Source organism: Branchiostoma lanceolatum, chromosome 17 (assembly GCF_035083965.1).
Source record: "Branchiostoma lanceolatum isolate klBraLanc5 chromosome 17, klBraLanc5.hap2, whole genome shotgun sequence".
Taxonomy (NCBI): domain Eukaryota; kingdom Metazoa; phylum Chordata; class Leptocardii; order Amphioxiformes; family Branchiostomatidae; genus Branchiostoma; species Branchiostoma lanceolatum.
In genome coordinates, this window is record NC_089738.1 from 7,346,038 (window position 1) to 7,367,340 (window position 21,303).

General features: G+C 40.0%; 3 protein-coding genes across 5 annotated transcripts; 1 reads left to right on the top strand and 2 right to left on the bottom strand.

Moving 5' to 3' along the window:
- Positions 1 to 783: 783 nt before the first annotated feature.
- LOC136423361 (microtubule-associated protein futsch-like) lies at positions 784 to 9,574 on the bottom strand. The gene is made up of 7 exons (XM_066411496.1): positions 9,313 to 9,574; positions 5,153 to 8,908; positions 4,235 to 4,496; positions 3,437 to 3,760; positions 2,574 to 2,792; positions 2,011 to 2,115; positions 784 to 1,492 (listed from the first exon to the last, which is right to left on the bottom strand). The coding sequence occupies exons 1-7, from the start codon at positions 9,466 to 9,468 to the stop codon at positions 1,317 to 1,319; spliced, it is 4,998 nt and encodes a 1,665-aa protein (XP_066267593.1). The 5' UTR covers positions 9,469 to 9,574; the 3' UTR covers positions 784 to 1,316.
- Positions 9,575 to 10,293: 719 nt separating this feature from the next.
- On the bottom strand, positions 10,294 to 16,748 carry LOC136423281 (microfibrillar-associated protein 1-like). 3 transcript variants are annotated; one of them, XM_066411402.1, is made up of 10 exons: positions 16,317 to 16,748; positions 15,626 to 15,696; positions 14,802 to 14,858; positions 12,316 to 12,375; positions 12,012 to 12,075; positions 11,746 to 11,826; positions 11,054 to 11,130; positions 10,839 to 10,870; positions 10,546 to 10,628; positions 10,294 to 10,407 (listed from the first exon to the last, which is right to left on the bottom strand). In XM_066411402.1, the coding sequence occupies exons 1-10, from the start codon at positions 16,422 to 16,424 to the stop codon at positions 10,330 to 10,332; spliced, it is 711 nt and encodes a 236-aa protein (XP_066267499.1). In that variant the 5' UTR covers positions 16,425 to 16,748; the 3' UTR covers positions 10,294 to 10,329. The 3 variants fall into 3 exon arrangements, with proteins under 3 accessions (XP_066267499.1, XP_066267501.1, XP_066267502.1); XM_066411404.1 differs by having other exon boundaries at positions 12,316 to 12,362; positions 14,789 to 14,858; XM_066411405.1 differs by lacking the exons at positions 14,802 to 14,858; positions 15,626 to 15,696; positions 16,317 to 16,748 and adding an exon at positions 13,705 to 14,746 and having other exon boundaries at positions 12,316 to 12,362.
- A 195-nt stretch (positions 16,749 to 16,943) lies between these two features.
- LOC136423363 (uncharacterized) lies at positions 16,944 to 21,220 on the top strand. The gene is made up of 7 exons (XM_066411498.1): positions 16,944 to 16,986; positions 17,892 to 18,048; positions 18,379 to 18,823; positions 19,133 to 19,392; positions 20,209 to 20,329; positions 20,779 to 20,917; positions 21,213 to 21,220. The coding sequence occupies exons 1-7, from the start codon at positions 16,980 to 16,982 to the stop codon at positions 21,218 to 21,220; spliced, it is 1,137 nt and encodes a 378-aa protein (XP_066267595.1). The 5' UTR covers positions 16,944 to 16,979.
- The last annotated feature ends 83 nt before the right edge of the window (positions 21,221 to 21,303 follow it).

The following is a 21,303-nucleotide window of genomic DNA, read 5'->3' on the forward strand; positions in this document are numbered from 1 at the left end:
TCAAATTAGAAGCTAGGCTGATGTGCAGTGGAGAAGAAAAGTGGATTCAGAGAAAAGAACTTTCCAACAGAACTAAGTTAGCTTTCAGATATGCCTTATGTGGCATGCAGAGACTGTCATTCTCATATAGGACTGTTTAGCCATAACCAAAGGTTTGATATGAATTAAGATTTGTGGGTCAAAGAAACAGGGCAGGTAAATTACTCTAACAAAATCTGTATCTGTATCTACAGCCGGTATAACTGCCATTTGGCGTAAGACACCAGCTTTGCAGGCACGCGGCACGGCAGCAGCTGGTCACATTACACCGAACGGTCTGTTATACCTAGTCTTCGCATATCTGACTGCAACCGTTCTTCAAAGCTATTCAGTGAGGAAGCTCCTACATTACTTGATGACAACGAGTTTCATTCTACTATGGTTCTCTGAAAATATGAATTTCAGGTTGTGGTATAAACTTGTGTGGTGGAAACCTGTGCATTGTAAACTGGTGGTGGTAAAGCCAGTGTGGTGGAAACCTGTGTAAGTTTTTTTAAGCTTGCTATAAAAGTCAACATTACATCAAGACCGGTTCAATGTAGGGTCGATGCTAGAAAATTAATGATCCTCCAATGGCAAAATCATAACTGCTAGCCAAGACAGTCCCCTACAGCCATGGAAAAGAAAGTTGTGTCTCTACAGAAAAGTAGTATGTTTTGGCTCCCAGTAACAAGTCTCTGTGCTTTCTATTGACCAAAGGAGGCAATATTTTTTATACATAATAATCACGACATGGTCACTGAACATATTTATGTGTATCTATATTTCAAAGAGAGAAAAAAAACAGTACAAAAAGATGTAGGGCACCAAGAGAAAATACATATACACGTATCTCCATTTAACACATGATCATTCAACGAAGATCTTCTTAATTTTCTCACATTTTCAACAATAAATTCATGGCTCTTTCATAATGAAACTTTGCCTTTCCATGATTACTTTATCAACAGTCAACAAAATATGAATGCTTCTAATAAATCGACAGGCTTTTCCAATCATGTTCGTTTGATCTATCAACTTCCTTATGTTGTGAGAGCAGCAAATATTTCAACAGCTGCAAATATTCCCCACAACCTACAGCATTTGATTATCTTGCCGTATCATTTTCTTTTTAATATCAACTGTACATATTTAATCAATGAAGCTAGTGAAACATTGTCATAGTTTATTCAAATATACATCTATTTATCAAATAAGATTATTCACAAGCCTTTATGGGTTATGACTAAAGATGATGATTCAACCCCCTCTGAGGGAAATGGACTAGTCCAACAGTCTCATCTATACTGGTTTGCAAGGATTTCCACATTTTGCTGAAGTAGGGGTGGACAGACACATAGTGCAGGCCTTGGAAGCTTCATCCATGATTGTAGAGCATTCAGGGCGTGGCTGGGGTTGCTAGGCGACAGCTGGACCAATGAGGAGGCTGCTGCTATCTGTATACCCCATGGTACTGCAGAAGAAATTTTTTCAGTCAGCAAAACAAAACCACAGACATAATATTATTGTCTTTCTACAGATGCTAATTTCAATTTTAATTTGTTTAAATCTAAAACCTTGTTTAAATGAAATATATTTCATAAACTTTAAGATGTTCCCCTAAGTTTGAGTTTGATATCCAAAATCAGATAATGATGAATGGTTTCTTGGAAAAACTTACACGAACTGACAGTGGCAGTCAACTTCATGACCGAATTATACTATTTATAGAACATGTTTCCCTTTTAGCTTTGCCCTATTCTAGGACAAAGGCCAGAGTGACGTACAATTTCAGTTTTCAAGCTCAAAGTTTTATAAACAGTATTGTCAGCAGTGACACCTAGCTGCAGTGCAAAATAGTACCAGTCAGCATTGCCCAGAGAAAGATGATAGTTGGTCACTGAAATGTCGGCTTGAAAAAAACACCTGGTTGTGTACAGTGACTTACCAACAAGATGAAACTATTCACGGAGAATAAAAAGGAGGTTGTACCTGAATTCTGATTCTTCTCTGCTTCTGCCAGCATCTTTATCATGACCTGTTGTAGCTGGTTTATAGACGACTGGTCCTCGACTAGACCAATCCTCCCGACACAACCTGTTTCAGAAACAAGAGTACCGGTAAGTCCTTTGGAGTTAACTTATTGTTGAAAAAGAAATGGTTACTCAGTACATACACACCATAAGAATCATCTTCAAACAATAAAAAAATGCATTTGGGTTGATCGATTGACTTGACAAAGAGGATATAGGCAAAAGGACTATACACACTTTCATCAAATGTAGTCAAATTAAGCTGTGGATAATAGCATGCAAATAGTTGAAATGTAACTTCAAACCGAAGAGCAAGCAATCCGAGAAACTTCGATGTGGAAACAGACACATGCAAACACAGAAACATGCACACACACAGACATACAGACACACACACAAACAAACATGCACACGTAAGAAGAGAGAGTAAGGAGACAGATAAGTAAACCCAAAACAATACTTAACAAGTACACAACTACCTATCAACAGAAATAGAAGTTGATAGGAAAGAGCGTAACTCACCAATGACTTGCATGATAGCGACAACAGTGCCATGAGGTACGGTGCTTTTGATCGTCCTCGGCCGTGGTGAGATCTTGTTCTCGCGCCACTTTTGTACAACTGGCAGTAGCAGGGTCTGTATCAGGTAGTCATGGGTCCACTGCCAGCCCTGGTGAGAGGCCAGCAGCTCCAGGGCTTTGGCTGTCTCGTACATTAGGGGGTTCAGACAGGGGTACTTGACTGGAGGAAAAAGTCCAAAAAGATATGTTGATAAAATTAGACATCCATGCAGGTAATACAAAACACAAGATAAGAATTATCACTCAAGCAGAGTTTGGAAACGACCAGACGTTGTCACCGATGAAAGTGATGCTGTCTGAAACATCTGACGGTTTCCAAAATCCATCTAGTTGCTTGTATAACTGTTATCTTGCGAAGTCCCAAAAGACTTTACTGGAGAGTTGACTTGATGCCTAAGCCTTTGCAAAAGTCAGGAGAAATACATGATGTTGCATGTAGGACAACATGCATGCAATATCACTAGACATGGAAAATGCAGCAACATGTAGAATCATCCTAAACAAAGGGCTATGCAGACTTCAAAAACTTACTGGTAAGGGGTGAACGATGCTAGAAGAAATTATGTATCCAAAGTATTGTTTTCTCAAAGAATGTCCCACAGATTTGGTCTTTTTCTATAACTCTTAATCATGCTAATTAGCCATCGTCCTTAAATTGATATGCTGGTTACAACATTGATTTTTGCTACACTGGCACAGGAAAAAAAAACTAAAAAAAGTGGAGCAAAGTGCTGGTACATGTACTTTCAACTTCTGGCAGAACTCAACTCAAAAGCAATATTTCCATTATGACTACAGTCTTACCTTTAGCAGTGTTAGTCAACAGTTGTGCAGATTCTTTTCTCTGTAGAAGCTCCACAAGTCTTTCTGCCAGACTGTTCACATCTCCGCCCTTCATATCCTTCCACTGATACAGACTCTTGAAGCACGACTTCAAGTCTTCTTTAATGTCTCGACTCATCAAGACCAACTCGATTACATGTGACATGGGCCCATCTTCCAGGGCGGGGCCAGTTCTTTGGAGAACCAGTGGCCAGACTGAGACTATGGTCAGGATTCTGTCCACTGGGGAGAGCAGCCTTTCTCGGAGAATGTCGTAGACGAGAATTCTTACTGGCTCAAGATTTCCTAGAAGAAAATAACAACAACAAAATAACATCATTAAAACATTGTCTGAGAAATATCTTGAGTAAAAATGGCAGGAAACCTAAAATGCGAGACAGGTGATTTTACCTCAAGTAGAAACCAGCCTTTCGACTTCTTCTGTTCAACATTTTTTTTCACATTTTCTACAATAGACCGATCCTGTAGAACACCATATCGAACAAATAGCACCCCCTCTTCTATTTCAGACAGAAATGACATGTGTTAAGCAGTCTATAGCCTTTTTCCTTGGCCCGCTCTGAAAGGGTTTCAGAGCCAAAAAAGCTGAGCCGAAGTCAATAGGCATTATTGACAGTCTAATGGCAACACCCATTTTTGTCCGTCAAGAGCTGTTTTTGACGGAGGTGTTCGAAATAGAACAGGGGGTGGAGTTTTGTATAGCAGCAGATAACCGGGATGTACCATTGTTCATGAACAATAGGGGTGTGCAGGACTTACCTGTTAGCCTACACAGCCCTGTATACAGCCTACAGGTTGCCAATAGGTCCTCTTTTCCGATATTCCTCCTGATCTCTGTCGAGAGGGCGCGGCTTACTCGGTTGACCAGGCCCTTCCACTTGACCAGCTTGACCAGGTAGGTGACCCTGCCCAGTATGGCCATCTCGGCTGTGGTCATGACCGGTAGCTTACTGCCAGTTTCACACATGGTCTTCACAGCTGGGAACAGGTCCACTCTGGCCTCCTCACTCTGCAGTAGGTACTGCAAATGTAGAAAGACGCATTTAGAAGGTACACATTGCATCATATATGTAAGGTAAAGCGGCTGAAGCTAAGATGGAGGACGAAGCATGATGCTTTTTGAAGTTTTTCATTAGCTAGTAGTGCAATGCAGCCTTGTAACGGCTAGCATGTTTACCCAAGCATACTGGATCACCCTTACTTTTCTTGATAAGTGTGTTGGTTTCTTTTAGGTGCAGAGGTTTGAGTCCCCCATACAAGGGCAAATGCAATCCCTTAAAACATGTCTGACCTGGGGCTGACATGTATATACATTATCTTCAAAGATACTAGTACTAGTCTTAACATTGTAGTCATTTTGGGTGAATGAAATTTTCTCTTTCCACAAGTAGCCACGTTGAAAAGTATGAATTTCTGAAACTCTTCAGACTATGAAACCTGCATATATTACAGTTACTGTAAATGCATTTAAGTTTGCAAGGATTTAATTACCGTTTTGGGTAGAAAATGGCGTGTTTGCGATGGTTTTAAGTTCGCAGTTAAAACAAGAGAGTAGGCATGCAGACGACAGAACAAGCATTTTTGTGGTGGTTTCAAGTTTTTGGTGAAGAGGTCACTGCCAAAACTGCGAACATTAAACCACTGCAAAAAAATTCCATATCTACAGTATGTACTTACCTCCATGATGATGTTGACTGCACCTGTCAAAGTAGCTCCCCCTTGCATGTTGCTCATGTATTGCAGCACATGGTCAGCTGTCAGTTTGTCTGTGGGCCCTGTCTTGAGTTTCTTCACTGCTCTTCCCTCCGTCCCCTCCTCATCACTTTTATCTGTGATCTCCCCATCTTCTACATCTTCTTCCAGACTCCTTTTGCTTGTTCCACTAACACAAGGAACATCTTTAGATTCAGCTACATCTCGGACAGCGTTGAAGGGAACGTCACTATCATGAACTTGCTGGGATTCATTTGTCTTTCCTTCTTTGATTCTGTCTTGAAGATCTACTTCCTTTAGTCTGGGCATCCCTGATGTCTGTTTTTCCTTTGCCTCGTCTTGAAGTGTTAAGGACTGCACTTTATTTTTCCTTTCTTCTTTCGTCTGCTTTAGAGTGTGTCTTGAACTCTCTTCAGGAGTGGTGGTTGTTGCTTTCGTAATGTCCTGGCCATTTTGTGAACAAGATGGCCCATCAAAAACATCTGTTACTTTCTCTTGACCACTCTTTGCATTTGAGGTTTTTACTGCTTTGGTTTTCAGTTGTTGACTACTGGTGGGCTGAATCAGCAAAGTTGTAGGTCTTGGATTTCCCTTTGCAATCTTCTGTTTTTCTTGTACCACGGTACTTTTCTTACCACATCTCCAGGCAGTCTTTTCACTCTGAACAAACAGGATGGCTCGTTTCTTAGTAGAATTGTTCCAAGTGTTTTGAGAGGGGGTATCTTTCCCACCCATGCTAAGAGACCTTGCTGCACCCCTGCCTCTGTTTGCCTTTGGTTTCACCTGCACAGCTCCCTTTGGAGCAACGGACCGGAACACGCATGGAGAGGGGTGTGGATTTTCTGCATTCGGTGATGTAGCATCCTTTGTAGAAGCGTTTCGGGACAAACTATCCTCACCATGAGGGGTGACTTGTAAGGGTGATACCACTGGCGGCAGGGGGGTTTCTCGAAGGGGAGAGATGGGTAACTCCTGGGATGGGGATAGACAAGGGGATGCTGACCTCCTCCATGGCGAGGGCGGCAATGGGGAAATCGGAGCTTCCAACAGGAAAGGAGACACTGGCAGTGGCGAGAGCGCCAAAGACTCAAAAGGAGAGGGTGGGAGGGGGGAAACTGGGGATGTAGACAAACTGCTACGGTTGGACCTGTTTGACAGTTGAGGACTTATTCTCTCAGGGAGACTTGCCCCAGCCTGTTGACTGATAAACACTTCTACAGTATGTTCATGGTGTTCTTGTACACTTACTTCACCACCCAGTACACCATTTGTGGCTTCAGTTTCACTCTCTGATAGCTCCCCTTCCTCCATAGTATCCTCATCACATGCTAACTCTTGTTCTTTGGGTGCCTCGATGCTAGAACCATCGTTTGCACTGCTTTGTTTTGCTTCATCAAGGGGCTTGTCTGTATTTACTCTAAGCTCCTTGGGTACCTGGTTTGGTACCTTTGTACTGTCTTCCTTTCTTGCTTCATCGAAGAGCTCATCTGTACTAACTCCGAGTTCTTGGGGTACCAGTTGGTTAGTTGTATTGTCTGTACTAGCTTCCTCTCTTCCTTGATCTGAGAGCTCTTCAGCATTTACTCCAAGCTCTTGGGATACCCGCTGGTTAGTTGTATCGTTTGTATTACCTTCTTTTCTAGCTTGATCTTGAAGTTCATGCTCATGTGTATTTGCAACCTGCTCAACTTCAGTCACCTTGTTCTTTGTAGCAGCAGCTTCTTCCGTGTAGAGTTTTCTACCATGTGCAACATTTTGTTGCTTTCCTGATGACACTATGCTTTGTGATGCTGTCTTCTGTTGTGATGGTTTGTCCAATGGCTCCAACACAACAACAGCAACTTTGTTGATTGTTCGTCTAATACTTGATGCAGATATTTCTTTTAGACTCTTACAAATAGCTCCATCCTTTGGCACCTTGCATGTAGGGTTATTAAGCCATTCAGCTTTTGGAAGGGGTTGCTCCATGACCATCTGTGGTGCCATGTACAATGTAGGTGTAACAGTTCTTTGTGCTGAGAGCAGTTCTTTATCTGATACACTGTCTCCAGATGTATCTTTCATTCCCAAGGGTTTGGGTGATTTTTCTGGTTGCACATTTTTGGTTACACTTTTCTGTGCATTTGTGTTTGTGCTTTTCTCTGATGACAAACTTGCCTTTTCTGATTTTCTTGTCGACCTTCTGGGTGTACCAACTTTAGGAGGGTTGTCCTTTGCCTCCGCATCGGACAGGCTCTTTTCCGAAGAGGAACTTCTACTCCTTGTTCTTGAGCTTGGACCGTGTATGGGGCTTATCAACTTGGTCTGCAACCTGGTTACTCTCTTGGGAGAGACGTCCCCCTCCCTCTCTGATGAAGAGCTGTCTCTTCGACCTCCAGGAGTGACCTTGCTGCCCTGACACAGTGACCTTGTAAGCGGCCTCCTGAACTCTGGCGAATCAGATCTTGGCTGTTCTTCTTGATCTGATTCAGCTTTTGAAATGATGTTCGAAGGCTCTTTATTTACCGATGATGCGGCAGGTAGGTCCACGTGAGGCGAAGAAATCTTTAACTCAGAGTTTACGATCTTGTTTTCAATATGACTATTGCATGCTTTGTCAAGGCCTGATGGCATTTCGTTCTCTTCTTTACTCTGTAGTTTGGTGGTTTCTTCCTCTTTTAAGGTGTTGTTAATCTTTTTGCTGTCCACTGATTTCTTTTCTTTCTTGTCCTCTTTTCTTGCCATCTCTTCTTGCAACGTGTCATCATTTTTGTTGACATTTGTCTTGTCCTCAGTATCTTCTGCCTCTATTCTTTCCTCTATTTTGTCAGTCTTGCTTTCATGCCTTGATCTAAGTTCATACTGGGCTCTAGGAGAGTTCCCTTTTTTCTCCTTAGGCATGTCACAGGCATCTGACTCTGACTTGTTTTTCTTTCTTGTCATGTCAGTGACCTCACGATTTTGTTCTTGCTCTTCTTTAGCGGAGTCGTGAGACCGTGATCGTAAAGGATACCTAGATGGGGTTGTTACTGCTGTCTTCCTTGTCTTTGGTGGAGATATACGCACTTGTGATTTTACTCCTGTTTTCCTCTCTTCTTCAGTTGTGTCATCCTCTGATTGTGGTCCTGATGCCATTGCCACTGTAGAACACAGTCTGGCCTTTCGAGGTGGAGAGGCAAAATTCTCAGCACCATCTTTGAATCCATCTTTAGCCTTTGTTTCACTCTCCTTTTCCTTTTCTGGAGAGGAATCGGACTCACTGTCACTTAGATCCTCTATTTCTCCAAACCAAGAACGGCAATCATTCTCGTAAAAGTCTTTGGTTGCTTCCACAGGTGGTGTAGTTTTTTCCTCTGTTAGAACAGCCTTAGCTTTTGCTGCTCTCCTCAGAGGTGGTCTTCCTCGTCCTCTTTTGCCACCACGACTTTGCGCTTGGCTTCTTTCCCTCGTGAGTTTCTGAGGACTTGAGCTGTTAGCAAGATCTCTAGGAGACCACTTAACTTCAGTCTTTCCTTTCTCGTCGGTAACATTAACTGTTGGTGACTGTTTTAGAGTGTTGGGCCTAGGAGGTCTATTGTTCTTGACAGGAGAAAGCTTTGGTGGGTCATTCACTTTATCGTCGTCATAATCCATGTTGGAGAATGGTAGGGTCTGTGTGCCTCCAAGAAGTTCGTTTTCGATCCTGTCAGCATCATCGTCCATGTCACTGTTGTCATCCGAACTGTCACTTGAAGAGGAAAACTGCAAAAACATTGGCTTATATAAGTCACAGAAATATAGCAAAGTAATGAATAAGCAAAGATGCATTTTGTAGACTAAGTGTGTATTTGTGTTACTGTGAGCACAATAAAGCAGTAAATTTCCTGTAATATTTCTCTTAATATGTAGTTACGAAAGGCAGCAGATGCTGTCTAAAACATCTGTTTCCAAATTCTATGCAGTTGCTTGAGTTACTGTCATTTGGCATATCTTATTTCTTGGATGTCTAACCTTCATCAACATGTTTCTCCTACTGTTCAGCAGAAAATCTAGAAATACCATTTTTAGCTGTAAATATGCTTAAATGTCTTTAAATTGTTATCAAACAATACAAACAGCCTTCTGACTCGTTTAACATACATGAAAAAATGACACAAATCTCTCACCCTATCATCTCTTCTACATGGAGCAGGAGTTGGTGGGAGGGGAGACAAGGGTGACAGAGGCATAACAGGAGACAGAACACCCCTATTTGCCACGTTGGACCAGTCCATTTCTTCTTCCTCGTCACTGGTTGCATTGGGCGTATGGGAGCAGCTCATTGCACTGGCAGGGGGTGGTGCTGTTCGTTTAGGGGTTCTGATACGTGTAATACGGCTTATTCTGGGCTGTCTTGCTGGGTTAACTACAGGAATATGTGTAGTTGCTCCAGCTGTGAAAAATAGGAGAAGATACATGTAATTGGTAACACAGTACATCATCAATGGGGGAAGGTGAAAGTTTCATCCTCACAATACAAGCTGAAACAAATTGGACAAACTGAAGAAAAACTTAAATCTATCTGTACAGTTAAAGGCAGGCTAAACTTAATTTCGTAAAGCATACTGCAGTATGTTAAATATACCACTAAGACCAGTTCTGACTTGTTTTACACTAGTCCATCATAGATTAGCGCTTTTACAACATTTGAAATTCGCGGTGTGGTGATATAATACTGGCGATGTCCAAAGCCCTTTGACCTTTGTGACGTCAGATTCCGAGTCGGAGGAATGGCGTCTGGAGCAATTCCTATGGTGCAGGTGTGGCCGACTCGGAATCTGACGTCACAAAGGTCGAAGGTCTTTGGACATCGCCAGTATCACATCACCACACCGTGAATTTCAAATATTGTAAAAACGCTAATCTATGATGGACTAGTGTAAAACAAGTCAGAACTGGTCTTAGTGGTATATTTAAAATACTGCAGTATGCTTTACGAAATTAAGTTTAGTCTGCCTTTAAAGATTATGTCTAAATTTTAAAAGCACCATTTTATTCATGCTTTAGAAAAAAGTGGGAGTAATCACACATAACTGTAACGTACATAAAAATGTAATCCTATTATTTGCAAAAGTTTGATATAACTGTGACATTATCGATACAAGGACATTATCACCACAATACCTATTGCCCTTACCAAAGGGTTAAGTGCAATACTGAATTCTGAACTTACCTTGTTGCTGTACACTGGAAATCTGCTCCCGAAGCCCTTCCATCATGACCTAAAACAGAAATGTTTTCATTATTACGCAATGCAATTTCAATGTACCAAAAGACTGTACACCAAGAAAAGAATTTTGGTAAAAATTTGCACCTTTAAGATAGTTTTGATGCTGAAGATTATGATGATAATTTAGTACCTTTGCTCTGTCTAGCTCTCTCTCCAGGCCCCTGTTCTTTCTTTTCTCTGATGCAAGATCAGCTTTCACCTTTGTCAGGTCCTCTGAAGAAATAAAATGTAAGCATACTATTAGGACAAAGAAATAGAAAATCCTTACACTGACTACAAAACCAAAAGGCTTGATCTACATAAAAACGAATTATTAAATAATGTGTTTGTCACAAAAGAATATGAAGCGTTCATATATTCATATATTTTATGTAACTTTATTTCATATCTTTTCTCTGGGTGGTTTTGAATTGCAAAACATACCTTGTAGCTTGGCAGCAGAAACCTTCTTCTCACTGTAATGAAAATGCAAAACAAAGTATATTATTCACATGTTTTAAATCAGACAAAACACATTGTACAATAGTCGGCAATACAGAGCCTTGAAATGAAGTGGGGGGGGGGCATGCAATAGGATCAAATGCAGTTGTAAGTAATGACAACAACCCTTTCTTACTGGTGAAATAAACAGAACTTACTTTGAGTTGCTGGCCTCCCTCTCAGCTTCTTCATCTTCAAATTTCTTGATCACTTCCCTGTACTGCTGGCATAGACCCTGATGGAAAACAAACACAAGCCTTAGTCAACATTTCACAGACACACGTGTGAGTGAAGCCCAGGTTACACATAGCCGAACATGGCCTCCCAACCTTAAGCTTCCCCTAACAATGGTTGGGAGTGGTTCGGGAGCTAGGTCGGATGTGGTTGGCTTGTGTTCGGTGCGGTTCGCTGGTGTTCGGCTACACCAGCTGAATGTTTTGAAATTTTCAGCTGTGGATGGTAGGTTTGGAATGAGTTGGCTGGTGGTTGGGAGTAAGTCAGTAGTGGTCAGGGTGTGTTTGGGAGTCAATTTTGACTCTAAAACTGGTCAGACTGCTCCCGACCTACTGCCAACCTTGGTTGGCTGGTGGGCGGGAGCCATGTTTGGCTATGTGTAACCAGGGCTTGAGTGATGCATTGTAATGTGGATGTATGCAACTGTATTCAATTTGGTTAACCAGCTTAACTGCCCTTTTGCATTTCATACAAGATTTCCAAGTGTACTGTAGCAGATGGCTTGCCACACATACAGTTTGTACTTGCCATTCTATCTACCCTACTTGATGCTAAGTTCCTTCTAGAAGATAGTTTAAGAGGAAAATGTCACACAACAGCACAAGTGTTGGCCTACCTCACTGGCCCTGATCCTGTCCCTTGCCTCCTCCACTTCCTCCTTGCATTTCTGCTGGCTTTCCTCAAGTTCCTGTTTCCTCTGGAATTAAGACACAGGTAGTTGTGAGAGTGTTCTTAACATTAATCTTTTCTTGAAAATAAAAATCTTCCAAAGACTTTAGGGGTGACAAGAGATATTGAACAAATTCTCCCCTATGTTTTAGAACATAACCTATGTTGTGCTTGATATTTTTCGGTGGACGTCTAGAACAGATCTAGACTTACCTTTTTAAGAGGCTCCATTTCCTTCAAGGCGCTGTCAAGCTGCATTTGAAGGGTCTCACAATGCCTGAGGGGCAAAGGTTAGAAGGCAAAGGTCACCAACTTTCACAGTTTCATACCAAGGAGGTTCAAAATTCTATTTTTTAACCTCCTTGTTCAGACCAAGTATAGCTTTTGAGAAAATTCTTATCAAAGCCAAAATAAAAAAATATACTTATAATACTTTGATATTTGAGAAACTGACCATACAAGGATACTGTATGAATTCAAAAATGTTGTCTTTCTACTGTACAATTTAAAAACTCACCTTTCAGTTGATACTAGCTGTCGTGTTGCCTCCTCTATTTTCTGACGCTGAATGTCACATTGTAAACACAAATGTCAAGGAAAGACAAACAATCAACAACAAACGAATCTGCTTCAGACGTAAATTTTGGTCCAAGAGCCTCGCTTTGCTCAAGTTAAGATCACACATTTTTCCAAATTGAGTTATCCAAATTATTCGACACTTGATATAAAATTGCAATTGCAAGGGTCCATCAACAGCTGTGAAACTCAGTTATTTTGCCACAAAGCTCAATATGCATACCAAAAAACATTATCATGATCCAACAGCATGATTTCAAAATTATACAAATGCATGATATTTCGGCCAATCGATTGGAGCTCATACCAATTGCAAACATTGTTAACCTTTACCATGCTAGGGGTGACTTGCCAACTTCAAATTGTTTCTGTACACTGCAACAGCAGCATTCTAAGGGTTAACACACTAGTCATTTCTGCTATCCATGCATTACATATGCAAGTCAATGTCTAGTTGTTTCACACAAGTGTGAAGATATGTTGATTTCCTGGTGAACTATAATTTTACTGTTCCAGCCAAAATATGTACTAGTTTTAGAAGAAATTCGTTGAAGACATTTTTCCCAATACCAAATCTTTCCAACAACTGTTAAGAATTGTTCTTGGACTTTTCCAATGTTAGGACAAGACAACATACACATCTAGATGTAAGTGTTACAATTTCAAATGATTCCAGAATTTCATGAGTTATCATGTTTCCACTTGTATGAAACCAGCTGTGCTACCATTTGTAAGGCAGATGCATTCCTAAAGGCACAGGTGACTGGTTTCCATGTTGACAGAGAATCCCGAGCTCCCATTGGACAGATTTTGAAGTGATTAAGAATCCTGAGCTCCTATTGGACAGATTTTCAGTGATCAAAAATCCTGAGCTCTTTTTGGACTGACTTTGAAGCGATAAAGAATCCTGAGCTCCTATTGGGCAGATTTTCATAGTGATAGAGAATCCTGAGCTCCTATTGGACAGATTTTTAAAGTAATAAAGCATCCTGAGCACCTTTTGGTCTACCAATTTTAAAATCAGTCCCTGATGACAGCAAGCTATTGTGAAACACGGGCTAGTTGTTGGGCCTGACATACAAATAGCATAAATAAATGAACTTTATTTTTTAGTTTTGATTCAAAGCTAAGCTTGAAAACATTTTTATCTACCAATGCATGCTCCATGTACATGACTTTAAAAATGGGTTAACAGACGAAAATGTCAAACCTGAATTCATTTTATCAATTTTGAAGGAGTATCCAGTCAGTATTGCAACTAGTATGTCATCACCCTGTGCCTTTAGACTGCCCATACCAAATACCAAACTCAATATGCAAATGTACATACCTGGATACGGTGCAAATCATTTGGGAAGTTCCCATCATGCCACAGTGAACGCATCCCACAATTCCACCACAGGGAACCAGATACAGGTGTGGATTTTGGTGGTGACAAGAATATGAGGAGAGACAAGATGAAATTCCAACTCATATTTATGCTACATACATGATATCATACATACCAAAAAGGCACAAGCTTACCAAAAGATGGCAGGGAGAGTAGCATGAAAGGTCATGCTTCAACTTTTGAGGTACGTACTTCTTTTTTTTGGTATTGTTTTTGTGCCACTTTGCAAATGAAAATGAGCTCATCATGTTTGCTTGATCTGTTCGTTCTTGAGATTTTGGCGCAAAAAGTTTGCTTGGTATATCAAATGACCAGTGTGAGAAAATGCCTTGCATTTGTCATCAGTACTAGTAAGCAACATACCAACAAATCAAAACTTTTAATAAGAGTCTTAGTCCAGGAGACTTTTCTTGAGTTATTTGTTCCAATCAGAAAATAACATTCTGTTTCGAAATATCTCATAATTATGTTTTCACGCAAAAACATTGCAGGATTATAAAATATGCAAAAATATCTGTTTCTTGACTTATCTACACTCCAAACACCAGAAATGATGCTGCGCTTGTATAAGTTGTAATGATATATTCCTCAATACAATGCAAATATACTTTAAAATGTGTCTGGTTTAAGGAGTGTATTGCAAGTTACCTTATCCTACCATCTCAATATGTTATAATAGCATCGAAAACCAGTATTCTGTTCTACATTATGCAAAGACTAATTTGAAGGTTAATTCTACATTTCAAAAAACATTCATGATCAACCAAAACTACTTCAATTGAAAGCCAATTGCAACAGTGATGTATGTGTTCTTCAACACTTTGACTTTCCAATCTAGGTATTGTTGTTGCGCAAATGTGAAATATATTGTTTTTCTTTTGTAAGAAAATCAAGGTCAATTATTACTAGAAGTTGCCGAATTAACAGCTATATATTGATCATTTGTGGCTATGTTATGTAATTGTGTATCTAGTGTATACTATATGTTGCCCATAACCCATATGTAAGGTGTAAACTGGTTTACATATTTGAGGATATCTTGAGCTTTGGCGTTGTATCTGGCCTTATACTCAGCATTCTGCTTCAACAGCAAGCTGGAAAAACACAAACACAACTGTTAATTGTCATTTTACTTCCTTATCATACTTTACTTACCCACATGTATCATACACTGCTATTTTCTGCTATACACTCATCATTGCAATAGACTGATTTTACTGGTGAGTCACAAGCTAAGGAAACACTACATCATATCCATATGGTAATGCTAACTCTACATACCCGGTGATACAATCTCTCATTCAAAGAAGCATACCGATACTATATGTAACACAGATTTCCCTTGCATTCGGGATTCCATTCCTTCATTTTGACAGATAAAAATGGTGTATTACAGCAATTGTATGCCGAGGAAGAAAAATGTTGTGTTTAAGTACCCTAGAAAGAAAAATGTTGTTTCCCGTTACCCGACCGACCCCAGCAAAAACCTGCTGCCACTAGCCTTTTTTTGTGGGTTGACCACTAACAAGGTACATAAAATTTTTGATCCGAGGAATTGAAAATTTAAAACAGAATCCAACAAGTCTTGTATAATTTCCTTGTAAATTTCCTGTATTTCACGCTCAATCTGTTAACAGATTAAGGCTTTGAATAGGTGTAGTAAACATAATGTACATGTACTTCTTTGTTCATCACTTTATTGATATATTTATGCTTGTACAACGTATATCTGTACAAATACAATATGGTACCAAAAATACCGGTGTCCTGATGCATTCCAGTTTTGCATTGTTAAACTGTCTGAGAGGACAGAAAAAAACTTAAAGGCTGGAAAGAAACCCCACCACCCGATATGACTTACTCAGTAGAGATAACCCTCTGTTTGACTGCCAGCCAGACACTCTTGTGTTCGGCCTCTTTGTCCTGCAACTCCTGTGAAATGATAAAGACACAAAAGTACACTTTTAGTTTCATATCAGAAATATACTACTGTGCCAGCAAAGTTGGAGTTGAATGCTTACAGTCAGATGCACAAAGACTAAGTGTGACAGGTCGTTCAGTGTAATATAACCAGCTGTTGCCGTGCTGCGTGCCTGCAAAGCTGGTGTGTTAGTAAGTTGTTAGTGTTATGCCGAAAGGTAGTAATGCCTGTTATACAGATACTGATATGATAATCAATGTAATCATGAAAATTGCAATTCTACGACATTTCTGATCTTATGATGAACAGTGTCACACAATGTGGCTGTGTGTCTGGCAAAGTTATCATTCAGAACTATAACCATCGTACTCTACTGGCATGGCAATAAATTTGCCTGTGATCATAGCTATAGTGTGAAGATGATTTTGAGTACTGCATGCTACTGTGCTAGTCTGCTTAAATATAAAACGTTGCAGGTATAAGACACATTCACACACACACTTAAGTCTGTGGAAACGCCCCTTCCCTAATTTACCTACTCAACAGTCAGATATGAACCTCCTGTACACAATGATAAGTGCATCCTAGACGATAACATAATTTTGTAAACGCAAGTTTGATTTTGTCCTACCTTCCTCAGAGCCTGACATCCGGCGCACCCCTCGCACCAGTTCGGTACTTCCAGCCCCGGCATGGCGCCTCCCGTGTCTCCGTTTGATACTCCAACGTCTTCAGACATTTCTTAGACGGTTTCCAAACTTCATCTTCGATTTTCTGCTGTCTAGATCACGTTATGCTGCAACATAATAATACACAGCGCAGCGAGGTCCATGTGAAAAGGGGAGGGGGGCACCAACTTCAGAACAATTTACACGCGATTCTTGCAGCACATGCAACGATATGAGACAATACTTGTCGTTACTAGCTATATATAAGTTTCCAAAAAGCTATACAACCCTTGTTAGGTCGTATTAAGGGACAAAATTCGTATATTACACCCTCAAATGTATAAAATGAAAGTCCTTGCTTGTCGTCCTGAAAATGGGACCTCGTAGGGACGACGTATTTTATAGCTGACTAAGGTTGTTGATCACAATGCCAGAATATTTGTAACACCACATATAAGAGAAATTGTATCAAAATGAAATTAAACGAACAGATATATGTGCAAAAATATTTATTTCAGTCATTTTTTATCTATACATTGTATTATCATAGATTAGAATCAAATCTAAGATATTAATTTGAACAGGCAGTAACTATCTCGTGATGGACACACTACATCTAAAGCACAATGGCGGGTAAGTTGAAGAATGTGTATTTGGGAGATTGTGGATCTGATTGCTGAAAATTGGCATAACCTTGCCTGATGACTAGCATTGAGCAACGCCAGTCAGTCCAATTTCATCATTTTGATCCTTTTATCTTTAAAAGCCCTTTAAAATTCTATCTTTACTGCTTTTATGTGATAATACAAAGTTTCAGAGTACATGATTATGAATAGGTGCAAACAATGGTGCAAATAAAGGAATATGAAAGTACCATTAGTTAAGATGTAATTTGTGCCAGGTTGTGGTGAATCCAAGGAGGTTTTGGGTGAATCCCAGGTCATGAAATTATGCATGCGTATCAGTAACTCTCAGGCTCCAAGCAGATGTTGGGAGGGATGGAACATTTTCTGACTACCAGGTTTCTCTGATGACTTTGCAATTGGGTTTCTCTGACAATCGATTTACTTAATCAGAGAAACAGCAGTCAGAAAACATTACAATCTTCCACCAAACATCTTCATGGACATTATCAGTCCATGCCTTCTCCCTTTAGGCCATATGGATGACATCCTCCGGGACTCAAAAGCTGATGTGAACGTGCGAAAAAATTAAAGTTGGCAGAAAAAATTTGCCTTCATTATGAATGACTAAACACACATTGGTTTAAACCCAACAATAGATTCTCAATTTTTGTTCTTTCCCATCTTCTTCTTTGACTTTAATAGGCATGCTGCAACATTACCCGTAGTATCCGTTGTACGTTTTTGTGTGCAAATTCCGGCATTATCTTTACTCATTTTACAGCTGCTTTGCATAATTTACAGTATGGTTGATTTTTTTGATAACAGAAGAAAATTGATGTGTGCGCGGATGTCATCCAAAATGAATCAACAATGCTTTACAATACATTTCAAATTTTCAATAATCTTGAGCAGGGAACAGGAGTTGCCTGAGTGCTGAAGCCCTCAGCAGGTGTGCAGACTTGGGCAGGAGGATCTCTGAACAACACAGGAAGAGGCGGTATCCATGGCAACCAGGCTTGGAATTTGATTGGCTGCCAGCTGTGTTGGAGGAAAAGTTGAAAGATGAAAGGTATACTTGTCACTTGATAAGTCATTGATTAAGATGACTGTGTTTTTCCATTTTTTGTTTTGTTTGTATGGGAACATGGCTGTCAATAAAATTTGTAATATCATATAGCTGAATAATTTTGCTGAATGTCATCTTGTGTCATTGTTCCTGATGCAAAATTTAAAAGTGTTTAGATATGTGCAACATTACATTAAGGATACCACAGGTTATAGAAGGGCCTTTATAGTTGTTCATGTCATGTATTCAAACCCTGTGCCATGGTTATATAATAAGTTATGTGTTTTGTTGTGACGGCATTCTAACCTTAATTCTTTAATCTTGATGTTATAGCAGTTGCAGGTCTCTACACCAGAGTTCAGCATCTAAATACACTAAGGAGCAAGATGTACCCAAGAAGGCAGCGTCACCAACTTCTTGTGCACAAAACTCCAAGGAAAAAACACCAAAAGAAGCTAAACTTGAGAAATCAAGTCAAAGAAAAGAGGACAATGAAATGGTAAATTTCACAACAGATGACAAAGTCTTCGATGGACATGCGCCCAAAAGTTTTGAGCTGGACATTCCAAATGTAAACAATAAAGAGGAGAAAACCACAGAAGGAGAAAGTACATCGTCCAAGTCTCTTGTACCACCTGCACCGGATACTGAAGTGCAAGATGAAGTTGAGTTGGTAGAAGAGTCACTTTCCAAGGAGGAACATTCCAAGGAAGCGCTTCCCAAGGAGATAAGTGATGTCTTAACAGAGTTGCACCTAAGATGGACTCAAGGAGAGCAGGTGTTTGTGCTATTTCTTCAATGTTTTTATCACTTTTCTCTTAATGAACTATCAATCTATCTTTACTGTAAATGCATTTAGGTTCGCATGGTTTTAATTTCATGCTAAGGAGAAAATAGAGTGTTAGCAGTGTTTATAAATTCGCTTCAGCGCTATAGTCACATACTTCTTCAGTATTGGACAAAAATGTCTGCGGTGGTTTTAAGTTCCGCAAAAACGTGAACATAAAACCACCGCGAACATTTCTGCATTTACAGTATCATCACAGAGTCTGTCATTGTCTCACAGTTGTATGTTGTATCTGTACAGGTTGAATTTGCACCAGAACACCATTTCTTTACGAGCTGTTCACCACAGCAGATGGAGAGTGCCTGTGTTCAGATTCGTGAACTTGGGCTGTCTGAAGTTGCCATGTGCGGTGCCTGTCATTTCATGGTACAAGTTACACCACCTCCTAGCCACACCAACTCCTGTGTTTTTATCAGGCAGTGTCTTCTGCCCCAGTTACATGATGTAGAGAGTGAGACTGCATCAAGGATTCTGTCAGCAGCTATGGTGGAGTTTGCAAGGTAAGTACATGCAACAAAAGGGTGAATTTAAGCCATGCAACTATTTAATCTGAAGGCCATGTCAATCTATTCCCTTTGTTCTCAGACATTGCAAAACTGAAGCATAGGACAAGAGAAAAACACCAAAAATAGTTACTCAAGCAACTGGATAAAATTTTGAAACAGACATTTCAGACAGCATCTGCTGTCTTTCGTCAGTGACTAACGATAAGGATTGGAAAACCAAATTTATACCAAAACTCTGAATAGATATGTTAATGAGGTTAAGACGATCTTACTACCTGGATGTCTAACCTTCATCAACGCAAGAGAAAAACATTTTAGGTCCAGGAGGAAAATTTAATTCCATCTGACTTTGGTCCAGGGCTGTCTCCAGCTTTTAATTTTTTCCGTCTCCCTCATTGTTTCTGAGCCCATGTTTTCAATTTTCATTGTTAAATCTGTAATTTTAAGCTTATGAAAATGCATTTACATTAATTTCTGTTTATTCTGATTATTTCAGGACACACAATACAAAGTTGTTATTCTCTGTTCTAACAAGCAAATTTCTGTCCGAGGACAGTAGGAGGCTTCCTAAAGATAGAGTAGTCATTCCCTGAAACTGTGAACAATGGTACAGACTTTCCAATTTGACTGTTTTTATGATGATCTTTTGGGTAACATTGGTGTAACCGTCATCCATTAGTTTCAGCAAGGACATATCAGTTCAGTAAGGTATATCTGATTCAGTATAGGAGCCACTACTTTTTCTTCGTAGCGATTTTTCTAATTTGATGGCTTTAAGTCTTACTCTACTTCCTATAATCACTGTATCAGGAAGTACCCCAGACCGTTTGTTGAGACAGCAGTGACGCCCCTACTGACGACATTGGGGGAGGGCAGCTGGCTGTGGGATGTGCTGAACAGGCTTGTCACTGAACCAGACACCCAACCACAGGTACAATACATTGGAGTTACAATCACAACAGTTTGGATAGCTTAATTTCCATCAATTGTGAAAGCAAACTTTGACTGTCAAGAAAATTTTGCATCAAGTTGCAACACATTTAAGGTAGTGTATTATCACCTTTAACAAATAACGTAACCTTCTAATTAACTTTAAAATTGTTGACATTTGAGACAAGACTTATTATTCAGAAAATGTACTGTGGGATATTGCTAACTACAGTCAAAAGAAAACCACTCAGGGGACCGATAAAATCTGGTCTATGTGGACAGGTGGTCACTACAAAGAGGACTCTTAATGCTTGTTTCAATGGAAAGAATTATCGAAGGGACCAGGAAAAAGTGGTCACATTGGCCAGGTGGTCCGTAGATAGAGATGGTCACCTGTACAGGTTTGACTGTATGTTTATAACATTACTGTTTCTATCATTTCTTTCTCAGGATCTCATATCCATTCTTCAAGTGCTGTATGGAGCTGAAACTTGGTCAGAGTCAACAGTAGCCTTACTTCAGACAGTCATTAACCAGAAGCCTCCCCTGGATAATTCTTCTCTGTCTGATCTCATCACAGCTACTCAGGGTCAGGCAGAGAACTTGAAGTCTAATCTCAAGTTCACAAAGCTTATCCTTGCTATAATTAAGACATATGGGAAGGAGATGTCTCAAGATGATATTAAGAGGTTCACTACTGTACTAGATTGTAACCAAACATTCCTGAAGAGAGCAGCTTCTGCAGCTCTCAAAAGAGTTACAAAGTAATGGACTGACACAGTGTCAATGGCAATAGACCCCTTTCCAGTTACTGCGGCCATTTTGAATTTTCCTAAATGTGCCTGTTGTTGTTTATTTAACAAACGGCTTGCCCGTTCTTCTAGGGAAGTAGCCCACATAAACAAAGCGTGTATCTTTTATGTGGCTATTTTCGGCAACCCATGTTTGCTTGACTAACAGAAACTTCGTACATTT

What these genes read in the sequence shown, in the direction of transcription:
- LOC136423361 (XM_066411496.1), bottom strand. Translation starts at nt 9,468, where the DNA reads ATGAGCTGCTCCCATACGCCCAATGCAACCAGTGACGAGGAAGAAGAA. An exon ending in CATGTAGAAGAGATGATAGG is followed by an intron (nt 8,909 to 9,312) that starts GTGAGAGATTTG and finishes ATGTTTTTGCAG; the next exon opens with TTTTCCTCTTCAAGTGACAG. An exon ending in AGGGCTGTGTAGGCTAACAG is followed by an intron (nt 3,761 to 4,234) that starts GTAAGTCCTGCA and finishes ATTTTCTTCTAG; the next exon opens with GAAATCTTGAGCCAGTAAGA.
- LOC136423281 (XM_066411402.1), bottom strand. Translation starts at nt 16,424, where the DNA reads ATGTCTGAAGACGTTGGAGTATCAAACGGAGACACGGGAGGCGCCATG. An exon ending in ACAGGATCAGGGCCAGTGAG is followed by an intron (nt 11,131 to 11,745) that starts GTAGGCCAACAC and finishes GTTTTCCATCAG; the next exon opens with GGTCTATGCCAGCAGTACAG. An exon ending in AGGGAGGCCAGCAACTCAAA is followed by an intron (nt 10,871 to 11,053) that starts GTAAGTTCTGTT and finishes TTTTCATTACAG; the next exon opens with TGAGAAGAAGGTTTCTGCTG.
- LOC136423363 (XM_066411498.1), top strand. An exon ending in GAAAAGTTGAAAGATGAAAG is followed by an intron (nt 18,049 to 18,378) that starts GTATACTTGTCA and finishes TTGATGTTATAG; the next exon opens with CAGTTGCAGGTCTCTACACC. An exon ending in GATGGACTCAAGGAGAGCAG is followed by an intron (nt 18,824 to 19,132) that starts GTGTTTGTGCTA and finishes GTATCTGTACAG; the next exon opens with GTTGAATTTGCACCAGAACA.